Raw genomic sequence first — 18,631 nt, 5'->3', positions numbered from 1 at the left:
TTTAGGGGGGAGATACTATTATATTGCAGTGTAGGGGGGATAAACTATCATATTGCAGTGTAGGGGGGATACTATCATATTGCAGTGTGAGGGGGGGGGAGAGATACTATCATATTGCAGTGTGGGGGGAGAGATACTATCATATTGCAGTGTGGGGGGGAGAGATACTATCATATTGCAGTGTGGGGGGGTACTATAATATTGCAGTGTGGGGGATACTATCATATTGCAGTGTAGGGGGTGGGATACTTTCATATTGCAGTGTAAGGGGGGGAACTATCATATTGCAGTGTAGGGGGATATACTATCATTTTGCAGTGTAGGGGGGAAGGAATACTTTCATATTGCATTTTAGGGGGGATAAACTATCATATTGCAGTGTATGGGGGGGGGATACTATCATATTGTAGTGTGGGGGGGGGGAGATACTATCATATTGCAGTGTGTGTGGAGGGGGTACTATAATATTGCAGTGTGGGGGGATACTATCATATTGCAGTGTAGGGGGGTGGGATACTTTCATATTGCAGTGTAAGGGGGGATACTATCATATTGCAGTGTGGGGGGAGAGATACTATCATATTGCAGTGTGGGGGGGGTACTATACTATTGCAGTGTGGGGGGATACTATCATATTACAGTGTAGGGGGTGGGATACTTTCATATTGCAGTGTAAGGGGGGGGGAACTATCATATTGCAGTGTAGGGGGGGGGATGGAATACTTTCATATTGCATTTTAGGGGGGATAAACTATCATATTGCAGTGTATGGGGGGGGGATACTATCATATTGTAGTGTGGGGGGGAGATACTATCATATTGCAGTGTGTGTGGGGGGGATACTATCATATTGCAGTGTGGGGGGGGGAGATACTATCATTTTGCAGTGTAGGGGGGATACTATATATTTGCAGTGGGGGGGATACTATCATATTGTAGTGTAGGGGGAGGAGATACTATCATTTTGCAGTATGGGGGGGGGATGCTATAATATTGCAGTGTAGGGGGGGGGTAAACTATCATTTTGCAGTGTGGGGGGGGTGCTATAATATTGCAGTGTAGGGGGGGGATTCTATAATATTGCAGTGTGGGGGGGGGGTGCTATAATTTTGCAGTGTAGGGGGGTGCTATAATATTGCAGTGTAGGGGGTGCTATAATATTGCAGTGTAGGGGGGGATTCTATAATATTGCAGTGTAGGGGGGGATTCTATAATATTGCAGTGTGGGGGGGGGGGGTGCTATAATTTTGCAGTGTAGGGGGTGCTATAATATTGCAGTGTAGGGGGGGATTCTATAATATTGCAGTGTGGGGGGAGGTGTGCTATAATTTTGCAGTGTAGGGGGGGATTCTATAATATTGCAGTGTAGGGGGGGGATTCTATAATATTGCAGTGTAGGGGGGGATTCTATAATATTGCAGTGTAGGGGGGATTCTATAATATTGCAGTGTGGGGGGGTGCTATAATATTGCAGTGTGGGGGGGGTGCTATAATATTGCAGTGTAGGGGGGGATTCTATAATATTGCAGTGTAGGGGGGATTCTATAATATTGCAGTGTGGGGGATGCTATCATATTGCAGTGGAGGGGGGGTACTATCAAATTGCAGTGTAGGGTGGGGGGTACTTTCATTTTGCAGTGTAGGGGGAGAGATAATATCATTTTGCAGTGTAGGTGGGGGATACTATAATATTGCAGTGTAGGGAGGGAGATAATATTATATTGCAGTGTGGGGGGGGGGTACTATAATTTTGCAGTGTAGGTGGGAATGCTATAATATTGCAGTGTAGGGGGGGATAAACTATCATATTGCAGTGTAGAGGGGGGGATACTATCATTTTGCAGTGTAGGGGGGGGGAAGGAATACTTTCATATTGCATTTTAGGGGGAGATACTATTATATTGCAGTGTAGGGGGGGATAAACTATCATATTGCAGTGTAGGGGGGATACTATCATATTGCAGTGTGGGGGGAGAGATACTATCATATTGCAGTGTGGGGGGGAGAGATACTATCATATTGCAGTGTGGGGGGGGTACTATAATATTGCAGTGTGGGGGGGATACTATCATATTGCAGTGTAGGGGGTGGGATACTTTCATATTGCAGTGTAAGGGGGGGGGCTATCATATTGCAGTGTAGGGGGAGATACTATCATTTTGCAGTGTAGGGGGGGGGAGGAATACTTTCATATTGCATTTTAGGGGGGATAAACTATCATATTGCAGTGTATGGGGGGGGGATACTATCATATTGTAGTGTGGGGGGGGGGGGGAGATACTATCATATTGCAGTGTGTGTGGAGGGGGTACTATAATATTGCAGTGTGGGGGGATACTATCATATTGCAGTGTAGGGGGTGGGATACTTTCATATTGCAGTGTAGGGGGGGGGGCTATCATATTGCAGTGTAGGGGGAGATACTATCATTTTGCAGTGTAGGGGGGGGAGGAATATTTTCATATTGCATTTTAGGGGGGATAAACTATCATATTGCAGTGTATGGGGGGGGGGATACTATCATATTGTAGTGTAGGGGGGTGGGATACTATCATATTGCAGTGTGTGTGGAGGGGGTACTATAATATTGCAGTGTGGGGGGATACTATCATATTGCAGTGTAGGGGGGTGGGATACTATCATATTGCAGTGTGGGGGGGGTACTATAATATTGCAGTGTGGGGGGGGGGGTACTATCATATTGCAGTGTAGGGGGGTGGGATACTATCATATTGCAGTGTGGGGGGGGGGGTACTATAATATCGCAGTGTGGGGGGATACTATCATATTGCAGTGTAGGGGGTGGGATACTTTCATATTGCAGTGTAAGGGGGGGGAACTATCATATTGCAGTGTAGGGGGGGGAAGGAATACTTTCATATTGCATTTTAGGGGGGATAAACTATCATATTGCAGTGTATGGGGGGGGGGATACTATCATATTGTAGTGTGGGGGGGAGATACTATCATATTGCAGTGTGTGTGGGGGGGATACTATCATATTGCAGTGTGGGGGGTGGGGGAAGGAATACTTTCATATTGCATTTTAGGGGGGATAAACTATCATATTGCAGTGTATGGGGGGGGGGAGATACTATCATATTGCAGTGTAGGGGGGATACTATATATTTGCAGTGGGGGGATACTATCATATTGTAGTGTAGGGGGAGGAGATACTATCATTTTGCAGTATGGGGGGGGGGATACTATCATATTGTAGTGTAGGGGGGGATTCTATAATATTGCAGTGTAGGGGGGGGGATTCTATAATATTGCAGTGTAGGGGGGGGGATTCTATAATATTGCAGTGTAGGTGGTGGGGGGTGGGGGTATTTCTTGATCAGTAAACATTTTATTTGCTGTGTCCCCGCTGGGATATTTCCCTTTTCTGAGTGTCACGCTGAGAACATAAACAGGAAGTGACGGGAAATGTAGAACTAGGGGACACCGGATACCACGAGGAGATCTGCTCTCACTTCCTGTTGCTGTAGGGCCGTGAAATGCCGGGAAGTCACAAATCGATGTCATAGATTGATTATGAGAGGAGGAAGACATTGATTTGTCAGTGTGGGGGATGGTCAGCAATCTCCCAACTCCTGAGTGTGCAGAGCAGTGACATGGGAGGGGTCACCGGATCGCCTAATATTCCCACCTACACTCAGAGACAACATAATAGAGGCGTTGCTCCTAGCAACACGTCCTGTCCTTACTTCCGGTACGTGCGGGCGCCGAAAAAATACAACTCCCAGCACCCACTGCGCCCCGCTTCCTGACACGCCCCCCTCTCATCCAGCTGGCTGTTTCCTTCCAGGGGCGGGGACGGGACGAAGCGTGTCTCCGCCCAGAAGAAGGGCTGTGGCAGTATCCAAGCAAGGGGCGGAGCCTGTAGGTGTTCCCCCGTCCAGTGGGAGGGCCGTCCCGGTGTCCCCCTCCTGTCGGAGGCGGTGTGTGTGTGTTGTGGCCCCGCCCCCCCGTGGCTGGCTCAGTCCCTCCTCCTCCTCCCTGTGATGGCGGCCCTGCTGTGTGGTGGATCCTCCGGGCCTCCTCCGCTCTCCGCCTGACTCTGCGGCCGGACTCCCCCCCGCCCTCTCCGGACATGTCTAACCCGGGCTCCCGGAGGAACGGGCCCGTCAAGCTGCGACTTACCGGTAAGAGAGAACCCTGAGCGGCCTACACAGGCCAGAGGGGCCCACACCCGTCCGGGAGAGAGTCGGTATTGTCCGGTGTGTGGCCTCCGGGAGGGAGGGGGAGGGGAAACAGGGGCCCCAGAGGGGGGAGGGGTGTGAGGGCCCCCCGAGTGTGACCTCATTCTAGGGACCCCAATGTGTGTGTGACCCCCCCCCATCACAGGGACCCCAATGTAGGTGTGACCCCCCCCATCACAGGGACCCCAATGTAGGTGTGACCCCCCCGATCACAGGGACCCCAATGTAGGGACCCCCCATCACAGGGACCCCAATGTAGGTGTGACCCCCCCCGATCACAGGGACCCCAATGTAGGTGTGACCCCCCCCGATCACAGGGACCCCAATGTAGGTGTGACCCCCCCCGATCACAGGGACCCCAATGTAGGGACCCCCCATCACAGGGACCCCAATGTAGGTGTGACCCCCCCCGATCACAGGGACCCCAATGTAGGTGTGACCCCCCCATCACAGGGACCCCAATGTAGGTGTGACCCCCCCCCCATCACAGGGACCCCAATGTAGGTGTGACCCCCCCATCACAGGGACCCCAATGTAGGTGTGACCCCCCCATCACAGGGACCCCAATGTAGGTGTGACCCCCCCATCACAGGGACCCCAATGTAGGTGTGACCCCCCCCGATCACAGGGACCCCAATGTAGGTGTAACCCCCCCCGATCACAGGGACCCCAATGTAGGGACCCCCCATCACAGGGACCCCAATGTAGGGACCCCCCATCACAGGGACCCCAATGTAGGTGTGACCCCCCCCATCACAGGGACCCCAATGTAGGTGTGACCCCCCCCGATCACAGGGACCCCAATGTAGGTGTGACCCCCCCCGATCACAGGGACCCCAATGTAGGTGTGACCCCCCCGATCACAGGGACCCCAATGTAGGTGTGACCCCCCCATCACAGGGACCCCAATGTAGGTGTGACCCCCCCATCACAGGGACCCCAATGTAGGTGTGACCCCCCCATCACAGGGACCCCAATGTAGGTGTGACCCCCCCATCACAGGGACCCCAATGTAGGTGTGACCCCCCCATCACAGGGACCCCAATGTAGGTGTGACCCCCCCATCACAGGGACCCCAATGTAGGTGTGACCCCCCCCCCCCCGATCACAGGGACCCCAATGTAGGTGTGACCCCCCCCCCCCCGATCACAGGGACCCCAATGTAGGTGTGACCCCCCCCCGATCACAGGGACCCCAATGTAGGTGTGACCCCCCCCCGATCACAGGGACCCCAATGTAGGTGTGACCCCCCCATCACAGGGACCCCAATGTAGGTGTGACCCCCCCATCACAGGGACCCCAATGTAGGTGTGACCCCCCCCATCATAGGGACCCCAATGTAGGTGTGACCCCCCCATCACAGGGACCCCAATGTAGGTGTGACCCCCCCATCACAGGGACCCCAATGTAGGGACCCCCCATCACAGGGACCCCAATGTAGGGTGACCCCCATCACAGGGACCCCAATGTAGGTGTGACCCCCCCATCACAGGGACCCCAATGTAGGTGTGACCCCCCCATCACAGGGACCCCAATGTAGGTGTGACCCCCCCATCACAGGGACCCCAATGTAGGTGTGACCCCCCCATCACAGGGACCCCAATGTAGGTGTGACCCCCCATCACAGGGACCCCAATGTAGGTGTGACCCCCCATCACAGGGACCCCAATGTAGGTGTGACCCCCCATCACAGGGACCCCAATGTAGGTGTGACCCCCCATCACAGGGACCCCAATGTAGGTGTGACCCCCCATCACAGGGACCCCAATGTAGGTGTGACCCCCCATCACAGGGACCCCAATGTAGGTGTGACCCCCCATCACAGGGACCCCAATGTAGGTGTGACCCCCCCATCACAGGGACCCCAATGTAGGTGTGACCCCCCCCATCACAGGGACCCCAATGTAGGTGTGACCCCCCCCCATCACAGGGACCCCAATGTAGGTGTGACCCCCCCCCCCATCACAGGGACCCCAATGTAGGTGTGACCCCCCCCCCCATCACAGGGACCCCAATGTAGGTGTGACCCCCCCCATCACAGGGACCCCAATGTAGGTGTGACCCCCCCCATCACAGGGACCCCAATGTAGGTGTGACCCCCCCCATCACAGGGACCCCAATGTAGGTGTGACCCCCCCCATCACAGGGACCCCAATGTAGGTGTGACCCCCCCCATCACAGGGACCCCAATGTAGGTGTGACCCCCCCGATCACAGGGACCCCAATGTAGGTGTGACCCCCCCGATCACAGGGACCCCAATGTAGGTGTGACCCCCCCGATCACAGGGACCCCAATGTAGGTGTGACCCCCCCGATCACAGGGACCCCAATGTCGGTGTGACCCCCCGATCACAGGGACCCCAATGTCGGTGTGACCCCCCGATCACAGGGACCCCAATGTAGGTGTGACCCCCCCCGATCACAGGGACCCCAATGTAGGTGTGACCCCCCCGATCACAGGTTCCCCAATGTAGGTGTGACCCCCCCGATCACAGGGACCCCAATGTAGGTGTGACCCCCCGATCACAGGGACCCCAATGTAGGTGTGACCCCCCCCATCACAGGGACCCCAATGTAGGTGTGACCCCCCCCGATCACAGGGACCCCAATGTAGGTGTGACCCCCCCCGATCACAGGGACCCCAATGTAGGTGTGACCCCCCCCGATCACAGGGACCCCAATGTAGGGACCCCCCATCACAGGGACCCCAATGTAGGTGTGACCCCCCCCGATCACAGGGACCCCAATGTAGGTGTGACCCCCCCATCACAGGGACCCCAATGTAGGTGTGACCCCCCCCCCATCACAGGGACCCCAATGTAGGTGTGACCCCCCCATCACAGGGACCCCAATGTAGGTGTGACCCCCCCATCACAGGGACCCCAATGTAGGTGTGACCCCCCCATCACAGGGACCCCAATGTAGGTGTGACCCCCCCCGATCACAGGGACCCCAATGTAGGTGTAACCCCCCCCGATCACAGGGACCCCAATGTAGGGACCCCCCATCACAGGGACCCCAATGTAGGGACCCCCCATCACAGGGACCCCAATGTAGGTGTGACCCCCCCCATCACAGGGACCCCAATGTAGGTGTGACCCCCCCCGATCACAGGGACCCCAATGTAGGTGTGACCCCCCCCGATCACAGGGACCCCAATGTAGGTGTGACCCCCCCGATCACAGGGACCCCAATGTAGGTGTGACCCCCCCATCACAGGGACCCCAATGTAGGTGTGACCCCCCCATCACAGGGACCCCAATGTAGGTGTGACCCCCCCATCACAGGGACCCCAATGTAGGTGTGACCCCCCCATCACAGGGACCCCAATGTAGGTGTGACCCCCCCATCACAGGGACCCCAATGTAGGTGTGACCCCCCCATCACAGGGACCCCAATGTAGGTGTGACCCCCCCCCCCCCGATCACAGGGACCCCAATGTAGGTGTGACCCCCCCCCCCCGATCACAGGGACCCCAATGTAGGTGTGACCCCCCCCCGATCACAGGGACCCCAATGTAGGTGTGACCCCCCCCCGATCACAGGGACCCCAATGTAGGTGTGACCCCCCCATCACAGGGACCCCAATGTAGGTGTGACCCCCCCATCACAGGGACCCCAATGTAGGTGTGACCCCCCCCATCATAGGGACCCCAATGTAGGTGTGACCCCCCCATCACAGGGACCCCAATGTAGGTGTGACCCCCCCCATCACAGGGACCCCAATGTAGGGACCCCCCATCACAGGGACCCCAATGTAGGTGTGACCCCCCATCACAGGGACCCCAATGTAGGTGTGACCCCCCCATCACAGGGACCCCAATGTAGGTGTGACCCCCCCATCACAGGGACCCCAATGTAGGTGTGACCCCCCCATCACAGGGACCCCAATGTAGGTGTGACCCCCCCATCACAGGGACCCCAATGTAGGTGTGACCCCCCATCACAGGGACCCCAATGTAGGTGTGACCCCCCATCACAGGGACCCCAATGTAGGTGTGACCCCCCATCACAGGGACCCCAATGTAGGTGTGACCCCCCATCACAGGGACCCCAATGTAGGTGTGACCCCCCCATCACAGGGACCCCAATGTAGGTGTGACCCCCCATCACAGGGACCCCAATGTAGGTGTGACCCCCCATCACAGGGACCCCAATGTAGGTGTGACCCCCCCCATCACAGGGACCCCAATGTAGGTGTGACCCCCCCCATCACAGGGACCCCAATGTAGGTGTGACCCCCCCCCCATCACAGGGACCCCAATGTAGGTGTGACCCCCCCCCCATCACAGGGACCCCAATGTAGGTGTGACCCCCCCCCCATCACAGGGACCCCAATGTAGGTGTGACCCCCCCCATCACAGGGACCCCAATGTAGGTGTGACCCCCCCCATCACAGGGACCCCAATGTAGGTGTGACCCCCCCCATCACAGGGACCCCAATGTAGGTGTGACCCCCCCCATCACAGGGACCCCAATGTAGGTGTGACCCCCCCCATCACAGGGACCCCAATGTAGGTGTGACCCCCCCGATCACAGGGACCCCAATGTAGGTGTGACCCCCCCGATCACAGGGACCCCAATGTAGGTGTGACCCCCCCGATCACAGGGACCCCAATGTAGGTGTGACCCCCCCGATCACAGGGACCCCAATGTCGGTGTGACCCCCCGATCACAGGGACCCCAATGTCGGTGTGACCCCCCGATCACAGGGACCCCAATGTAGGTGTGACCCCCCCCGATCACAGGGACCCCAATGTAGGTGTGACCCCCCCGATCACAGGTTCCCCAATGTAGGTGTGACCCCCCCGATCACAGGGACCCCAATGTAGGTGTGACCCCCCGATCACAGGGACCCCAATGTAGGTGTGACCCCCCCCATCACAGGGACCCCAATGTAGGTGTGACCCCCCCCGATCACAGGGACCCCAATGTAGGTGTGACCCCCCCCGATCACAGGGACCCCAATGTAGGTGTGACCCCCCCCGATCACAGGGACCCCAATGTAAGCGTGACCCCCCCCCCGATCACAGGGACCCCAATGTAAGTGTGACCCCCCCCATCACAGGGACCCCAATGTCGGTGTGACCCCCCCCATCACAGGGACCCCAATGTCGGTGTGACCCCCCCCATCACAGGGACCCCAATGTCGGTGTGACCCCCCCGATCACAGGGACCCCAATGTCGGTGTGACCCCCCGATCACAGGGACCCCAATGTCGGTGTGACCCCCCGATCACAGGGACCCCAATGTCGGTGTGACCCCCCGATCACAGGGACCCCAATGTCGGTGTGACCCCCCGATCACAGGGACCCCAATGTCGGTGTGACCCCCCGATCACAGGGACCCCAATGTCGGTGTGACCCCCCGATCACAGGGACCCCAATGTCGGTGTGACCCCCCGATCACAGGGACCCCAATGTCGGTGTGACCCCCCGATCACAGGGACCCCAATGTCGGTGTGACCCCCCGATCACAGGGACCCCAATGTCGGTGTGACCCCCCCATCACAGGGACCCCAATGTAGGTGTGACCCCCCCCGATCACAGGGACCCCAATGTAGGTGTGACCCCCCCGATCACAGGGACCCCAATGTAGGTGTGACCCCCCCCATCACAGGGACCCCAATGTAGGTGTGACCCCCCCCCCCATCACAGGGACCCCAATGTAGGTGTGACCCCCCCATCACAGGGACCCCAATGTAGGTGTGACCCCCCCATCACAGGGACCCCAATGTAGGGACCCCCCATCACAGGGACCCCAATGTAGGTGTGACCCCCCCCGATCACAGGGACCCCAATGTAGGTGTAACCCCCCCCCGATCACAGGGACCCCAATGTAGGGACCCCCCATCACAGGGACCCCAATGTAGGGACCCCCCATCACAGGGACCCCAATGTAGGTGTGACCCCCCCCATCACAGGGACCCCAATGTAGGTGTGACCCCCCCCGATCACAGGGACCCCAATGTAGGTGTGACCCCCCCGATCACAGGGACCCCAATGTAGGTGTGACCCCCCCATCACAGGGACCCCAATGTAGGTGTGACCCCCCCATCACAGGGACCCCAATGTAGGTGTGACCCCCCCATCACAGGGACCCCAATGTAGGTGTGACCCCCCCATCACAGGGACCCCAATGTAGGTGTGACCCCCCCATCACAGGGACCCCAATGTAGGTGTGACCCCCCCATCACAGGGACCCCAATGTAGGTGTGACCCCCCCCCCCGATCACAGGGACCCCAATGTAGGTGTGACCCCCCCCCCCCGATCACAGGGACCCCAATGTAGGTGTGACCCCCCCCCGATCACAGGGACCCCAATGTAGGTGTGACCCCCCCCCGATCACAGGGACCCCAATGTAGGTGTGACCCCCCCATCACAGGGACCCCAATGTAGGTGTGACCCCCCCATCACAGGGACCCCAATGTAGGTGTGACCCCCCCCATCATAGGGACCCCAATGTAGGTGTGACCCCCCCATCACAGGGACCCCAATGTAGGTGTGACCCCCCCCATCACAGGGACCCCAATGTAGGGACCCCCCATCACAGGGACCCCAATGTAGGGACCCCCATCACAGGGACCCCAATGTAGGTGTGACCCCCCCATCACAGGGACCCCAATGTAGGTGTGACCCCCCCATCACAGGGACCCCAATGTAGGTGTGACCCCCCCATCACAGGGACCCCAATGTAGGTGTGACCCCCCCATCACAGGGACCCCAATGTAGGTGTGACCCCCCCATCACAGGGACCCCAATGTAGGTGTGACCCCCCATCACAGGGACCCCAATGTAGGTGTGACCCCCCATCACAGGGACCCCAATGTAGGTGTGACCCCCCATCACAGGGACCCCAATGTAGGTGTGACCCCCCATCACAGGGACCCCAATGTAGGTGTGACCCCCCATCACAGGGACCCCAATGTAGGTGTGACCCCCCCATCACAGGGACCCCAATGTAGGTGTGACCCCCCCATCACAGGGACCCCAATGTAGGTGTGACCCCCCCCCCATCACAGGGACCCCAATGTAGGTGTGACCCCCCCCCCCATCACAGGGACCCCAATGTAGGTGTGACCCCCCCCCCATCACAGGGACCCCAATGTAGGTGTGACCCCCCCATCACAGGGACCCCAATGTAGGTGTGACCCCCCCCATCACAGGGACCCCAATGTAGGTGTGACCCCCCCCATCACAGGGACCCCAATGTAGGTGTGACCCCCCCGATCACAGGGACCCCAATGTAGGTGTGACCCCCCCGATCACAGGGACCCCAATGTAGGTGTGACCCCCCCGATCACAGGGACCCCAATGTAGGTGTGACCCCCCCGATCACAGGGACCCCAATGTCGGTGTGACCCCCCGATCACAGGGACCCCAATGTCGGTGTGACCCCCCGATCACAGGGACCCCAATGTAGGTGTGACCCCCCCGATCACAGGGACCCCAATGTAGGTGTGACCCCCCCGATCACAGGTTCCCCAATGTAGGTGTGACCCCCCCGATCACAGGGACCCCAATGTAGGTGTGACCCCCCGATCACAGGGACCCCAATGTAGGTGTGACCCCCCCCATCACAGGGACCCCAATGTAGGTGTGACCCCCCCCCGATCACAGGGACCCCAATGTAGGTGTGACCCCCCCCGATCACAGGGACCCCAATGTAGGTGTGACCCCCCCCGATCACAGGGACCCCAATGTAAGCGTGACCCCCCCCCCCGATCACAGGGACCCCAATGTAAGTGTGACCCCCCCCATCACAGGGACCCCAATGTCGGTGTGACCCCCCCCATCACAGGGACCCCAATGTCGGTGTGACCCCCCCCATCACAGGGACCCCAATGTCGGTGTGACCCCCCGATCACAGGGACCCCAATGTCGGTGTGACCCCCCGATCACAGGGACCCCAATGTCGGTGTGACCCCCCGATCACAGGGACCCCAATGTCGGTGTGACCCCCCGATCACAGGGACCCCAATGTCGGTGTGACCCCCCGATCACAGGGACCCCAATGTCGGTGTGACCCCCCGATCACAGGGACCCCAATGTCGGTGTGACCCCCCGATCACAGGGACCCCAATGTCGGTGTGACCCCCCGATCACAGGGACCCCAATGTCGGTGTGACCCCCCGATCACAGGGACCCCAATGTCGGTGTGACCCCCCGATCACAGGGACCCCAATGTCGGTGTGACCCCCCGATCACAGGGACCCCAATGTCGGTGTGACCCCCCGATCACAGGGACCCCAATGTCGGTGTGACCCCCCGATCACAGGGACCCCAATGTCGGTGTGACCCCCCGATCACAGGGACCCCAATGTCGGTGTGACCCCCCGATCACAGGGACCCCAATGTCGGTGTGACCCCCCGATCACAGGGACCCCAATGTCGGTGTGACCCCCCGATCACAGGGACCCCAATGTCGGTGTGACCCCCCGATCACAGGGACCCCAATGTCGGTGTGACCCCCCGATCACAGGGACCCCAATGTCGGTGTGACCCCCCACCCGATCACAGGGACCCCAATGTAGGTGTGACCCCCCCCCGATCACAGGGACCCCAATGTAAGTGTGACCCCCCCCCGATCACAGGGACCCCAATGTAAGTGTGACCCCCCCCGATCACAGGGACCCCAATGTAAGTGTGACCCCCCCGATCACAGGGACCCCAATGTAGGTGTGACCCCCCCATCACAGGGACCCCAATGTCGGTGTGACCCCCATCACAGGGACCCCAATGTCGGTGTGACCCCCATCACAGGGACCCCAATGTCGGTGTGACCCCCATCACAGGGACCCCAATGTCGGTGTGACCCCCCCCCATCACATGGACCCCAATGTCGGTGTGACCCCCCCCATCACATGGACCCCAATGTCGGTGTGACCCCCCGATCACAGGGACCCCAATGTCGGTGTGACCCCCCGATCACAGGGACCCCAATGTCGGTGTGACCCCCCGATCACAGGGACCCCAATGTCGGTGTGACCCCCCGATCACAGGGACCCCAATGTAGGTGTGACCCCCCCCCGATCACAGGGACCCCAATGTAGGTGTGACCCCCCCCGATCACAGGGACCCCAATGTAGGTGTGACCCCCCCATCACAGGGACCCCAATGTAGGTGTGACCCCCCCCTGCACAGGGACCCCAATGTAGGTGTGACCCCCCCCTGCACAGGGACCCCAATGTAGGTGTGACCCCCCCCCGATCACAGGGACCCCAATGTAGGTGTGACCCCCCCGATCACAGGGACCCCAATGTAGGTGTGACCCCCCCGATCACAGGGACCCCAATGTAGGTGTGACCCCCCCGATCACAGGGACCCCAATGTAGGTGTGCCTCCCCCATCACAGGGACCCCAATGTAGGTGTGACCCCCCCCACCCCCCATCACAGGGACCCCAATGTAGGTGTGACCCCCCCCCCCCCATCACAGGGACCCCAATGTAGGTGTGACCCCCCCCATCACAGGGACTCCATTGTAGGTGTGACCCCCCCCCCCGATCACAGGGATCCCAATGTAGTTGTGACCCCCCCATCACAGGGACCCCAATGTAGTTGTGACCCCCCCCATCACTGGGACCCCAATGTAGGTGTGACCCCCTATCACAGGGACCCCAATGTAACTGTAACTCCCCCATCACAGGGACCCCAATGTAGGTGTGACCCCCCCATCCCTGGGACCCCAATGTAGGTGTGACCCCCCCCCATCACAGGGACCCCAATGTAGGTGTGACCCCCCCATCACAGGGACCCCAATGTAGGTGTGACCCCCCCCGATCACGGGGACCCCAATGTAGGTGTGACCCCCCCCGATCACGGGGACCCCAATGTAGGTGTGACCCCCCCATCACAGGGACCCCAATGTAGGTGTGACCCCCCCATCCCAGGGACCCCAATGTAGGTGTGACCCCCCCATCCCAGGGACCCCAATGTAGGTGTGACCCCCCCATCCCAGGGACCCCAATGTAGGTGTGACCCCCCCATCCCAGGGACCCCAATGTAGGTGTGACCCCCCCATCCCAGGGACCCCAATGTAGGTGTGACCCCCCCATCCCAGGGACCCCAATGTAGGTGTGACCCCCCCATCCCAGGGACCCCAATGTAGGTGTGACCCCCCCATCATGAGGACCCCAATGTAGGTGTACTCCTCCAAATCACAGCGCTCCTTTTGTAGGTGTGACCCCCCTCCCCCCCCCCTCCGATCCTTCCATGTCTGGGTCCCCCTCAGTACTCTATAATTTTCTGGGATCCCCGCCATGTGTACTCTGTAGAATGGTGGCTGTGTCCCCTTCTACCACTATAAATGGGGGGGCTGCATGTTACCTGTGTGAGGCCCTGTGAACCCTAAAATGGGGTGCAATGCCTCCTGATGGGGTCCCCAGCTTATCTACAATCTCCTGGATGTGTGTGGGCTGCTCTTGGGGTATTGTCCCCCCCTAAATATTGTTTGGCATTGGGGGGGTGTTTGGGGTTCTGGGTCTGCTGTGTACATCTGACATCAATATAGAACAATGAACATTGACACGAGGGGGGGGGGGTGACACTCTCATGTCGCAGTGATGGAGGGGGGGTTATGCTCTCATGTCGCGGTGATGGAGGGGGGGTTATGCTCTCATGTCGCAGTGATGGAGGGGGGGTTATGCTCTCATGTCGCAGTGATGGAGGGGGGGGGGGGTGATGCTCTCATGTCGCAGTGATGGAGGGGGGGGTTATGCTCTCATGTCGCGGTGATGGAGGGGGGGGGGGGTTATGCTCTCATGTCGCAGTGATGGAGGGGGGGGGGGTGATGCTCTCATGTCGCAGTGATGGAGGGGGGGGTTATGCTCTCATGTCGCAGTGATGGAGGGGGGGGGGTTATGCTCTCATGTCGCAGTGATGGAGGGGGGGGTTATGCTCTCATGTCGCAGTGATGGAGGGGGGGCTTATGCTCTCATATCGCAGTGATGGAGGGGGGGGGTTATGCTCTCATGTCGCAGTGATGGAGGGGGGGGGTTATGCTCTCATGTCGCAGTGATGGAGGGAGGGGGGGGTTATGCTCTCATGTCGCAGTGATGGAGGGGGGGGGGTTATGCTCTCATGTCGCAGTGATGGAGGGGGGGGGGTTATGCTCTCATGTCGCAGTGATGGAGGGGGGGGGGTTATGCTCTCATGTCGCAGTGATGGAGGGGGGGGGGTTATGCTCTCATGTCGCAGTGATGGAGGGGGGGGTGGTTATGCTCTCATGTCGCAGTGATGGAGGGGGGGGGTTATGCTCTCATGTCGCAGTGATGGAGGGGGGGGGTTATGCTCTCATGTCGCAGTGATGGAGGGGGGGGGGGTTATGCTCTCATGTCGCAGTGATGGAGGGGGGGGGGGTTATGCTCTCATGTCGCAGTGATGGAGGGGGGGGGGTTATGCTCTCATGTCGCAGTGATGGAGGGAGGGGGGGGTTATGCTCTCATGTCGCAGTGATGGAGGGGGGGGGGGTTATGCTCTCATGTCGCAGTGATGGAGGGGGGGGGGTTATGCTCTCATGTCACAGTGATGGAGGGGGGGTTATGCTCTCATGTCGCAGTGATGGAGGGAGGGGGGGGTTATGCTCTCATGTCGCAGTGATGGAGGGGGGGGGGGGTTATGCTCTCATGTCGCAGTGATGGAGGGGGGGGGGGGTTATGCTCTCATGTCGCAGTGATGGAGGGGGGGGTTATGCTCTCATGTCGCAGTGATGGAGGGGGGGGTTATGCTCTCATGTCGCAGTGATGGGGGGGGGGTTATGCTCTCATGTCGCAGTGATGGGGGGGGGGGTTATGCGCTCATGTCGCAGTGATGGAGGGGGGGGTTATGCTCTCATGTCGCAGTGATGGAGGGGGGGGGGGTTATGCTCTCATGTCGCAGTGATGGAGGGGGGAGGGGGGTTATGCTCTCATGTCGCAGTGATGGAGGGGGGGGTTATGCTCTCATGTCGCAGTGATGGAGGGGGGGGGGGTTATGCTCTCATGTCGCAGTGATGGAGGGGGGGTTATGCTCTCATGTCGCAGTGATGGAGGGGGGGGGGGGTTATGCTCATGTCGCAGTGATGGAGGGGGGTTATGCTCTCATGTCGCAGTGATGGAGGGGGGGGTTATGCTCTCATGTCGCAGTAATGGGGGGGAAAACACTCTCATGTCGCAGTGATGGAGGAGGGGGGATGACACTCTCATGTCACAGTGATGGAGGGGGGTTATGCTCTCATGTCGCAGTGATGGAGGGGGGGGTTATGCTCTCATGTCGCAGTAATGGGGGGGAAAACACTCTCATGTCGCAGTGATGGAGGAGGGGGGATGACACTCTCATGTCACAGTGATGGAGGGGGTGATGCTCTCATGTCGCAGTGATGGAGGGGGGGTTATGCTCTCATGTCGCAGTAATGGGGGGGATAACACTCTCATGTCGCAGTGATGGTGGAGGGGGGGGGTGACACTCTCATGTCGCAGTGATGTAGGAGGGGGGGTGACACTCTCATGTCGCAGTGATGGAGGAGGGGGGGTGACACTCTCATGTCGCAGTGATGGAGGAGGGGGGATGACACTCATGTCACAGTGATGGAGGGGGTGATGCTCTCATGTCGCAGTGATGGGGGGGATGACACTCTCATGTCGCAGTGATGGAGGAGGGGGGGGTGACACTCTCATGTCGCAGTGATGGTGGAGGGGGGGGGTGACACTCTCATGTCGCAGTGATGGTGGAGGGGGGGGGTGACACTCTCATGTCGCAGTGATGGTGGAGGGGGGGGTGACACTCTCATGTCGCAGTGATGGAGGAGGGGGGATGACACTCTCATGTCGCAGTGATGGAGGAGGGGGGATGACACTCTCATGTCGCAGTGATGGTGGAGGGGGGGGGGTGACACTCTCATGTCGCAGTGATGGTGGAGGGGGGGGTGACACTCTCATGTCACAGTGATGGAGGGGGGTTATGCTCTCATGTCGCAGTGATGGAGGGGGGGTTATGCTCTCATGTCGCAGTAATGGGGGGGATAACACTCTCATGTCGCAGTGATGGTGGAGGGGGGGGGGGTGACACTCTCATGTCGCAGTGATGTAGGAGGGGGGGGTGACACTCTCATGTCGCAGTGATGGAGGAGGGGGGATGACACTCTCATGTCGCAGTGATGGAGGAGGGGGGATGACACTCATGTCACAGTGATGGAGGGGGTGATGCTCTCATGTCGCAGTGATGGGGGGGATGACACTCTCATGTCGCAGTGATGGAGGAGGGGGGGTGACACTCTCATGTCGCAGTGATGGAGGAGGGGGGATGACACTCTCATGTCGCAGTGATGGAGGAGGGGGGGTGACACTCTCATGTCGCAGTGATGGAGGAGGGGGGATGACACTCTCATGTCGCAGTGATGGAGGAGGGGGGATGACACTCTCATGTCGCAGTGATGGAGGAGGGGGGGGTGACACTCTCATGTCGCAGTGATGGAGGAGGGGGGATGACACTCTCATGTCACAGTGAAGGAGGGGGTGATGCTCTCATGTCGCAGTGATGGGGGGATGACACTCTCATGTCGCAGTGATGGAGGAGGGGGGGTGACACTCTCATGTCACAGTGATGGAGGGGGTGATGCTCTCATGTCGCAGTGTGTATGGTGGGAGTGGCTCCCATTGGTTGTATGGGATCAGTGGGTGGGACGGGTGACAGGACGATGCGGTTGTACCCGGTGATAGTGGCAGTGATTGGATTGGCTGTGATGGGTGACGATTGTCTGTTATGTATTGAGCTGTCTGCCGGTACTCATAGCGGTTCTGTGCGCGTCTCTCTGTGTCATACGGCTGTACATGTGTCGGCTTTGCTGGGAAGATCGCCTGTTGGCACTGTGTTTGGGGTGTAGGGTGACCCATTGAGGAAAATGACTGGGTAGATGTTGGGTTTTCCTGGCATACTGTCTTAGTAATGCTGTTAGGCTTCTTGTTAGTGGGATTGCGCACAAGGTGCCATGACTTGATGGGTTGTAATCCGGTAAGGTTGCCTGTCAACCCCCCCCCCCCCCCCCCCGGCATAGGTATAACTCTCGCCCCAGGGCCCCCCGGCGTAATTATGTCTCCCATTACGCCCTCCCATGGCATAGGCATACCTCCTGTCCCAGGGCCCCCCCAGCATAGTAATGCCTCCCATCACCCCCTTTGTAGTTGGTGTAGCCTTCCGTCCCACGCACACATGACCTCACAGAGGAGATCATATTGTATAGTGTGTGGTCAGCTGTGAAATGCAACGCCTTGTGTGGAGACTTCCTCCCATTTCCTGTTTCCTTCACCAGGACGGGAAGTGAAGTGAAATCTCCCCAATGGGGGACACAGCAGAATGCTGACAGGTCTCTACCTCATTCATTGGCTCACGTCTGAGAGTTTCCACCTTCCATAAAGTCTACAGAAATCCACACCGGTCATGGTAGACGTCTT

The 18,631-nt window shown here is 58.7% G+C and overlaps 1 protein-coding gene across 4 annotated transcripts in view; it reads left to right on the top strand.

Moving 5' to 3' along the window:
* Window positions 1-3,998: 3,998 nt before the first annotated feature.
* SMURF2 (SMAD specific E3 ubiquitin protein ligase 2) overlaps window positions 3,999-18,631 on the top strand; it is a 111,186-nt gene continuing 96,553 nt past the window's right edge. For all 4 annotated transcript variants that reach the window (XM_082272100.1, XM_082272098.1, XM_082272099.1 and 1 more), the window contains exon 1: window positions 3,999-4,148. In XM_082272100.1, coding sequence (XP_082128226.1) covers window positions 4,097-4,148 — 52 coding nt within the window. In that variant the 5' untranslated portion in view covers window positions 3,999-4,096. The remainder of the gene's footprint in view (window positions 4,149-18,631) is intronic.

The sequence above is a fragment of the Pelophylax lessonae genome (assembly GCF_965119305.1).
Source record: "Pelophylax lessonae genome assembly, chromosome: 11".
Lineage (NCBI taxonomy): Eukaryota > Metazoa > Chordata > Amphibia > Anura > Ranidae > Pelophylax > Pelophylax lessonae.
This window is presented reverse-complemented; position numbering and strand designations above follow the sequence as displayed.